Source organism: Amblyomma maculatum, chromosome 1 (genome assembly GCF_055883805.1).
Source record: "Amblyomma maculatum isolate TAMU_Amacu chromosome 1, ASM5588380v1, whole genome shotgun sequence".
Classification (NCBI taxonomy): Eukaryota; Metazoa; Arthropoda; class Arachnida; order Ixodida; family Ixodidae; genus Amblyomma; species Amblyomma maculatum.
In genome coordinates, this window is record NC_139344.1 from 410,277,569 (window position 1) to 410,287,556 (window position 9,988).

Genomic DNA, 9,988 nt, shown 5'->3' on the forward strand with positions numbered 1-9,988 from the left:
GATACATAAGGCTAGAACACATGTGAGACAGGCTTTGTTTTTTTTTTTTTGTTTTTTTCGCCGGGTATACAGTACTGTAAGCGAACTTTCCAGCAATCGCTCAATGGGCGCAGCCCTTTTACTTGCTGGAGAGATGTTGCGTGACCTGGTTTCACTGGTTTCCACTAGCCTGGACAGGAATTAAGGCTGTACATAGGGCAGACGGCTGTAAGTTTGGAAAGCAAATGCGAGCACTGCATGTTGGCACTGAACTACGCGAAGGAGTTAATAAAATTTCTTGCTGAAGTACGAGGTACTTGTTACGTTCTGAATCAATAACATATAGTTCCATGATATATGGATATAGGGAAACTATGCTTCCCAGGGGCCCCTTTAATTAGGACACGCAGCGCCACATAATTTTATAATGTGTAATCGTATAGTAGGACGAAGCAGAGGAGGCGGCGAGGCGGGACTGCTCCGGCCGGCGGATTGTTAGCTTTCTCTCTCGTGGGTATATTTTAGATCTATTTTCGTATCCTTAATCACTGTATTTTGTTTTATTAGGCTGTCCACTACCTATTCAGTTCTGTAAGTGAGGTGACAGTGCTTTAATTTTCATTGATCTGGGCGTGCGTTTACGGCACTCTTAGGCTGCCTCGAGTGGCTCTGTGAGTGAGTGAATGTATTGAGAATGTTGAGGCTGCCAGCTGGAAAAATCAGATAGTCTACATCACAAACTGCTGTAGGGCTGAAAAGCTATAATGAATTTTATGTGAAAATAACAGTTTATTTGTCGACGTTAAACTCCAGCTAGTGATAAAAATGCTGATGAGAGGAAAGACGCAGTAACCGTCCCTCTTCCGCTGCACACCTCAGCCGCGCCTGCACGAAAGAAATCAGTAGAGAGCCGGTGCAGAGAAGGAGGAGAAACATTTATTTACATTCAAATGAATTGGGGAGCGAGGTGTGTATAGTTGTGTAGCTGAGTGGGAGACTCTATTCCGGAACGGCATTGACCGCCGCCGCTGCCCGAGCTCTCTGGACCAGGGCACTCTGCGCCTCCAAGTCCGAACTGGACAGGGCCGCCTCCCACCCATCCCTAGTTGGCTGTTTCATAACTTTTATTTTTGTATTTTGCTGGCAGGCCCACACCATGTGGTAAAAGTCAGTATACTGCCCGCAGAATTTTCACCTCCCCGTGAATGTCGGGTCCACGTGTTTTACTACGGCGGGATTTAGGAAACACCCGGTTTGGAGCCGTCTAAGGTGGCACTCCTCATATCTGTCGTGACCTTTGGCGGGTCTCGAGAGTGCCCTGTTGCAGAGGCGTAAACAATTTGTAATGTCCGCATAAGTTATAAGCGGATCGCCGTGGGGACCACCATGTGTTCTCTAACGCGTGCAAACATCATGGAACAAATGACAGTGTTTGCATTTCTCATTCAAAAATTTTTTTATGGCTGACACGGAACCAGGCGACCCCGTGCGCTGCTATCAAGTTTCATGGTCCCATTGCTGGCCTCGGCCATTTCTGAAACCATGTGCCTCCAGTTTGCTTGAAATGAGATTAATTTAAATGTGGTTGGTTTCGAAGTTAAACCGCGATTGTGAGAAATTGGAAGCATTAGATAAATGAACTATCGGAAATGAATTTGGCATTAAGCTGCTCCTAATTTTTGAAGAATCAGTTCGCACTTTTCCTTATACTGACAGATAACGTAACTCTCGTGTCCTGACGATGGCAGTATTAGGTCAGTGATATCGGTGTTTTTATTGACACTGAAATTGCCTACTGCAGCGTTACAAACGCTGGTATCCAGCCCTCCCGTACACCTGCCCTAATTGTCGCAATGAACTGCACTTATTAAGGCACGACGTTAAGCACGATGTGATCCTTGTCTTTGTTGTATCGCGGTTGCGGCTCGGAATTTTCATTTTATTTACCTGTCCTACGCGGGTCATACTGCCAGCGTCCTTAAAGGACTAAGACACCGAATTGGGGGGGCATTTTCTAACGGTAATGATGCGTAAGTCATTCCTGTATACCGAGCTGCACTCAAGTTTCGCCTATGACCGCTAAATAATGTATAATCGAATTTTATTTTCTCGTTAGTTTCGGTTTCGACAGCCGAGAGATGGCTGCGACGTCACAATCATGTTTTGATGCATGGCATGAATAAACAGCGATATAATCGCTCATTCTTCACTTGTAGCGATTCCTGTTCTTGAGGTAGGCGGTCTTTATTATTGTAGTGAATTCAAATAACACAGCAATGATTATATAGCTGTATTGGCATCCCTCGCATGCCCTAGATTTGACTGTGACGTCACAGCCATCGCTCAGCTGTTGAAACCGAAACAGGTGGGAAAAGAAATTTGATTATAAATTATTCAGTCGTAGGCAAATGTGACGTGGTGATCCGTGTACAATAATGTTGTAGACATCATTATAAATGATAAAACACGAACCCAGAAATTAGGTGTAATAGCCATTTAATTTTACTGTGGCTTCTTCAGTAGTTTTACATTACGCCGTGCTCGTGTGGGCCGGGTGCGCGTTTTTTGCGAGGTGGAAATGTGTGAACGTGGACAGGTCTGTAATAGCCTCGATATATAAGAGGACATTTGTCTTCGCTCATTCAGAAGCGTGCACGCTCCGCTAAAATTATTTATTACTTACATCGAGCAGTCAACTATCAAAAATTCTGTTTAACAAATGAAAGTACCTTTATGCCACAGAGTGCATATTCTTTATCAATCCATCCGACATTATTGAGCATACCATTATTTAGGGCATTTTCACTAAAACAACTGGAATTGCAAACTGCAATTTTCTTTCTGCTCCCATGCAGGGCCTGTGGTCTGAAGCAGTTTGCATGACGTTCTGCGACCAGGTGCTTTCGTTCATCAAGCGACACGTCGAAGAGGACGACCCAGGGTTAGTTTTGTCTCACTGTTTTCTTCGTTCTTGCTCGCGCCTGGTCCCTGTGCAGCCTGTGTGTACAATATCTCAATACACGCATTCCTCAGATACAGGCGTTGCTCACAAGCCAGCGGCTCATGTCAGGTAGCTAATTGTGTGTAGTTAGGCCCCGAGTCGTTGGGCCAAAAAAAAAGCTAAGCTAGTTTTTCACATTTTTCATAAAATAAGATGGCGTGTATAATACATTGGAATTGTAGAGGACTACTAAATAATTACAGCGACATAAAGGACATCCTGGCTACATTCTCCCCATTGGCTTTGTGTCTCCAGGAAACCAACTTAGGTCCTCAGAACAAAAATTTCCTTAAAAATTATAAAATCATCCGCCGGGACCGAGAGCTGTCCAGCAGACTCTCGGGTGGTGTAGCCATCGTCGTGAAAACTGGAATCGCTGCTCAGGAGCTGACTCTTAATACCAGACTTGAAGCGGTAGCAGCCACATTATTAACACATAAAACCATCACAGTATGTTCAGTATACCTCCAACCACACATCAAGATAACACTAGATGATTTAGAAGACCTTTTACAACAGCTTCCCGAGCCATATCTTTTAGTTGGTGATTTTAATGCTCATTCGTGTTTTTGGGGCAGCGAGCAAACAGATACTCGTGGTCAGCTTATAGAAGATTTTATTTTATGCAGCAACGTGTGTCTCCTAAACTCTGGCAATCCAACATACTACTCCCCAGCCACAGGCAAAGCGAGTTTTTTAGATCTGTCTTTTAGTTCACCTTCTATTTTTACCGATTTTAAATGGGAAGTTTTAAATAATCCGTACGGAAGCGACCATCTTCCTGTCATGATCAGCTTATCATCCTCACCATCAGTCATCCCGACAAAACCCAGGCGGTGGAAACTGCATTTAGCTGACTGGTCTTTGTTCAGGCAAGAAGCCAGTCTAAATGAAATATATTCAGAGAAAATTGATATAGACAAAATGAATGAAATATTTACAGCATGCATTCTTGCGGCAGCACGTCTATCTATTCCCCAATCCACAGGAGTAGTGCACCAAAACCACAAAGTCTGGTGGACACAGGACTGTAAAGAAGCCAAAAAAGAACAAAATAAAGCCTGGGGTATTTTTCGGAGGTACCCAACATATGAAAATCTGACAGTTTTTAAAAAAGCAAGAGTCAAAGCTCGATATATTCGTCGTAATGCCGAAAAAAAATCATGGCAGAAGTATGTTACATCTATAAACAGCTCCACAACATCAAAAAAAAAAATGTGGGAACAAATTCATAAACTAAATGGCAGCTTCTCCCCATTCACAATTCCAATCCTCACAGCTCCTAATACACAGACAAGCATCGAAGAACAAGCTAATATATTAGGTGTGCATTTCCACGAAATTTCGAGTTCTGCACACTATACAAAAACATTCTTAAAGTACAAGGACAGGATTGAAAAATATAGGCTTCCTACGAGGGGCAGCACGAACACACCTTACAATAGGTTGATTACGCTGCAAGAACTGAAAGATGTTCTCGCTTGCGGTAAAAAAACTGCACCTGGTCCTGATGAGATTCATTATGAGATGCTCGCCCATCTATCAGAAGCATCTGTAGAAGCGCTTCTAAAGTTTTTTAACAAAATCTGGGTACTAGCTAAAATACCGGAGACTTGGAAAAGAGCCATAATTGTGCCGCTCCTAAAACCCGGCAAGCCACCGACCTGTCCTGGGAGTTACAGGCCTATAGCCCTAACTAGTTGTTTAGCAAAATCTTTTGAAAGTATTTTAAACACTAGATTAACCTTTATTTTAGAATCAAGTAAACTTCTTAATATTCATCAGTGCGGTTTTAAGAAAGGATGCTCAACTACGGACCACCTAGTACGCCTCGAAAACACTGTCCGCGAGGCGTTTATACATAGACAGCATTGTCTCGCTGTTTTCTTCGATCTAGAAAAGGCATACGATACAACTTGGAGATTCGGCATCCTACGTGATCTAGCAGCTTTGGGCATCCGGGGTCGAATGCTCAGTGTTTTAAAAGACTTTCTTTCACATCGTTCATTCCAAGTGCGCCTCGGTACCACCTTGTCAAGAAGCTTCATTCAGGAGAATGGAGTACCTCAGGGGTGCATTCTAAGCACAACGCTTTTTGTTGTAAAAATCAATTCCATTACCAATGAAATCCCAAATTCCATTATGTGTTCACTCTACGTAGATGACCTCCAGATAGCCTACACCTCTTCCAATATATCAACGTGTGAGAGACAAATACAAATAACAATAAATAAACTAGTGGCATGGGCCGACAAAAATGGGTTTCAGTTTTCCCCCCAAAAGACGGTGGCAGTTATGTTTTCACTCAAACGGGGTATTTAGAACAACCCTGTCTTGCACTTAAATAGAACCGAATTACCATTAAAAGAAGAGCACAAATTCCTAGGCATTACTTTCGATAAAAAACTCACATTTCTACCTCACATAAACACACTAAAAAAGAAAGCCTCAAAATCTCTTAACATACTGAAAGTTCTTTCGCGGAAACATTGGGGTTCCGACAGGGCATGTCTTTTACATGTATACCGTTCTGTTGTACGCTCCCGCGTGGACTATGGGAGTATAGTGTACGGTTCAGCTAGGCCTTCATATCTAAAAAAACTGGACCATGTACATAACTTAGGTCTGCGCCTTGCATGCGGTGCATACAGAACATCCCCTATAAGCAGCCTGTATGTAGAAACAAATGAGCCTTCACTGGAAGACAGGCGAATAGCCATCACATGTGCTTACATTCTAAGAATAAGGTCACAGGAAAAACACCTCTGCTATCCAGTTGTCACAACTTGCCCCTCTCGATTAATTTTCACAAATAAACACAAAGCAACAAGACCACTGATCATGCGATTCGAAGGCATGTGCAGTGAGCTGCAGATCCTGGACACCTTGCCTGATGTCGCACAAAACAACAGCCCTCTACCTCCATGGTACAGTCCTCCTGAAATCTGTGACCTCACTCTCACACAGTTTCCAAAAACCAAAACCCCACAAGAGCACATTATTCAGGAATTCCTAAACTTGCAGGAAAAGTACAAAAACTTCACAGACTTTTATACCGATGGATCTAAAACTGCTGTGTACACTGGAAGTGCAGTTGTGCAGGGAGATTCTGTGGATATCATAAGACTTCCACACTGCGCGTCTATTTTCACTGCTGAATCCTATGCCATTTCTGTTGCCGTAGAGAAAATATTAAAAGAGAATGTCATAAACAGCATTATATTTACAGACTCTCTAAGTGTTCTCACAGCTCTAAATTTCAGAAATGCAGCTGCTCCTTTACTCGGAAACATAATACACAATATAACAACAGCCATAGCTCGAGGATACAACGTAAAATTCTGCTGGGTCCCGAGTCACGTGGGCATTAAAGGCAATGACAGAGCAGACACATGTGCTGCTGAAGCCCGCGACAAGCAAATAAAGAGTATAAGCATACCTTACAAAGACTGTACGAAACTTGTACATCTCAAATTAAAAGAAAAATGGCAGTCTGCCTGGGACAGTGAAGTGGTAAATAAACTACACTTAGTAAAGCCCATTTTGGGAGAGTGGATGTCGTGCCGGCATAAGGAGCGTTTTAAAGAAGTGATCCTATGCATTGGATCCTATGCATTGGATCTCCGCGGAGAGGAACTAACTATTAACCACATTTTATTCACATGCGCAAGTCTTGAAAGAAATAAGAAAAAATTTTTTTGCAAAATTTTACAAAGAATACATTCCTTTTCACCCTAAACTGATGTTAGATGATGATGGACTTGTTGATTTATCTTGTGTTTTTAGTTTCATAAGGGAAGCAAATGTTTTACACAAACTGTAGGAAAAAATGAAACATACGTCACTAAGAGAAACTGAAACCTTGTGCTAGGCACATCATGGTGTTGGCAGCTTAAGCGCCATTGGATCTAAAACAACCCAAGTTTTTAAAAGGAGATTTTTTAAACAAATTAGTTTTTAACACACTCATTTTCCCATTTCTTGCAAAAAAAAACTTTCACCTTGCTCGTGGCGCATGATAGCCTTAGTTGCTTATGCGCCAAAAAATCCAACACAACACAACACAATTGTGTGTAGTTAGCAAACTTGTGGGAAGCAAGCACATCCACGAACACAGTGAAGGAGTAGTAGTTAACGTCATTGCTACATAACCAAATTACTAGAAAGAATCCATATACGAAGGAGCATGGACAGGAGGGATGAATGTTCACTTGAAGATTTTTACTTTATACAATTGTGTATGCTGTTTTTATTAGGATTTTTGGTATTTTACGGGAAATATCACTTGCCCTTTGTGAATTACGCTTTAGTATCCATTGCTTATTCGCAAAATGTTTTACAACACAGCGCAAAGTGAGGTTCCTTGTATTTACCCCTACTGCTTTTGTATGTAATAAATTATCATTTTTGTCTTGGATGATTGCATTACCATTTCAGTCAGTTTTGTTTCCCCCATATTAGATGTCACAAGGGCCATTTCAGGTCCTAAAAAAATAAATTTTAAAATACCAGACGCCTCATTTAGGAATAATGTGATTATAACAATAAACAAGTTTCCTGCAGTATACGAGACCTGGATGGCAAACCACGTGAAAGGAACTTGAAAATAGGCCAGTACACATACTATAATAGGGGCGAAACTGAGATTTGCTTCACACCTGTATGTGCAGCAGTGCTACTATAATGTGTAGCAGCCAATGTGTCTAACTATAATTTATTTCTCAGCGATCATGCTGCATCTCTACGAGCTCAAACGTTGACCATGGTTTGATACATTCATTGCAGTAGGCAGGTTCTGCAGCTACGCTAGTACTTTGTGTGGCCCTGCCGGTATAATGCAATATTATTCACATTGTGCACTCAGTGTTCATGGTGATGTGCTTGGAAATTACAAAATTGACATGACTTTTCGATACCTGTATACACTATTACATTTTCTTTGCTGTCACTGATCAGGTTAGCGTCCAGTAACAGTTTAACTGGCAAAAATAACCAAAATCTGCAAAACTGCATCTTGGCAATTGCTCCATATTCATTATAGACTGGTCTATGAATAAAGTGTGCTGGCACTTTATGGGGAGTGGACAATCAAGAGAGTTGTGTGGAAGTAATTCAGAGTTTTCCTAAGGTCATTTGCTTGCGAAGAGCAATGGGTTTTCGATATGTCTGAAGAGTGTTTTGCGGCCGGGCAACTCAGAAAAACATGATTACAGGCACGATGGCAACCTAGGAACTTTTGAAAGCATGCTGTTTCCAGTATTTAAAGAATCATGGGCTTTCTGAAACATACTCCCTGCCTTCTTGCTTTGATTATAAATAAGGTCCCACTTTCAAGTTATTTTGACTCCTTGGTAATTTGGCCATTCAGAAAAATCAGCCTTTTCCTTCACTATTGTTACACCTAAGAGCGATAATATTTTACAGCATTGAAAATATGAGTTCGTGCAGAACAGCCACTCTGTTAAACATAAGACTTTGTTGCAATATGTCTTTATTAGATGTAAAAGGTGTAGGTGTAAAAGATAAACTTTATACAAAAGACATTTATATTTCTAGAAGGCCGCAACAGGAGCTGTAGACACTCCAATCCGATAGAACTCTGAATGGCGTGGGTTGCCTGGTGCCAAAGTGGCGAAACTGAAACACGTGTTTTGAGCTCCTGTATGCTGCCATTTACCTACTCCTATTCAACATTATTCAGAATGGCATGGATTACCTAGTGTGAAGCCAACGTTCACGTAGTTTTTTCAACAGGGAAAGTCACTGTATCTGCTGATATGACAGGCGTTGCTTGGAGAGCGAATTTCGAATGCTTTTCCTAGCTCTACGTCTATTCTTACCAACTGTTGCCACTGATTGTGGCACTATGCAGGGTCGTATACCTGTTCCAGTACCTGCCGTCATCGCGCGAAATAGTTTGCAAACACCTGAAGGACCCTGGAATGTTCGCCTTGCTGCCAGACTGGTACCTGCAGGCTCTTGATTCTATGTGATGCACCTTTGTACCTGCTGCATCCTAGGACATTTGTTTTGATAGCGGAAGACCGCTTTAAATTAAAGCATAATAATAATAATTATAAGAGGCACTTATAAATAATTGTCTAACCTGTGAGCAAAGTGCAACATCATTTCTCTCATTTGTATATTTTCCTTTCTCTTGTATTTGGAAATAAATGCTGTAATTACAAAATCAAATTATCTGAACTGTCATTGAATGTTGAAGACATCTCTTCTTCAGCATCTTGCCTTTCCACTTCGTTTTAGTGCAGTTTACAGGGAAGAACAAGGGGTATTTTTAGTATTGTGAGGCAGAAGGAGGCACCAGCAAATTCACCTTTCTATTTCAGATAGGCCGAAGCCGCAGCTACCGACAAGCCGATGCTCATCAACACTTCGTCTTTTTCCCACGACACGATGACCGATGATGATTACGCTCAGATGAAGATGAAGTTCACTCACAGTGCTTACAACATTCCCCCTCCCGAACGAAAGCGACCAACCTGATCGCAAATTATATCTCAAGGTCGGCGATTAAAGTGTTTAAAACGCGACACGTGCACAGTCTCGGTGCCGCGACACCGAAGATCGCGAACAGGCGATGCAGGTGTGATGAGATAGTCTACAGGGAAAGTTTGTTCTAGAACCGTGTATTGGCCAATAAAATAGCTCAAAAACTTTTCACACAGGCAGGGTATGCGAGTTGGTGTCCGGAGTAGCACTTCGTCTCCAGGGCGGAAAGATACTGTGCGATGTGTCGTATCATACGTGCTTTTACTAGAAGAATGAAGCGACTAAAGTAGTGAAAGCGAAAGTCTGACTGCCGTATTCTGCTACGAAACTGGCAATAATCCGTAATTAATTGTTTAATAAATAATTCGGCAATAATGGATTAATTATAAAGCAGTGAAGTAACAAATCAAATACTCAAATAATAAGATATTAATTAACTAGGTAATTAAGCAATTATCTATTTAGTCATTAATTAGTACTTACTCAATTATTTCTTAT

At 41.6% G+C, this 9,988-nt stretch overlaps 1 protein-coding gene across 1 annotated transcript in view; it reads left to right on the forward strand.

Annotated features, from left to right (window-relative positions):
• LOC146208924 (decapping and exoribonuclease protein-like) overlaps positions 1-9,161 on the forward strand; it is a 34,029-nt gene extending 24,868 nt beyond the window's left edge. Inside the window, exons 5-6 of the mRNA XM_084596504.1 lie at positions 2,835-2,920; positions 8,853-9,161. Of these exons, the coding sequence (XP_084452630.1) occupies positions 2,835-2,920; positions 8,853-8,973 (207 nt within the window). The 3' untranslated portion in view covers positions 8,974-9,161. The remainder of the gene's footprint in view (positions 1-2,834; positions 2,921-8,852) is intronic.
• The last annotated feature ends 827 nt before the right edge of the window (positions 9,162-9,988 follow it).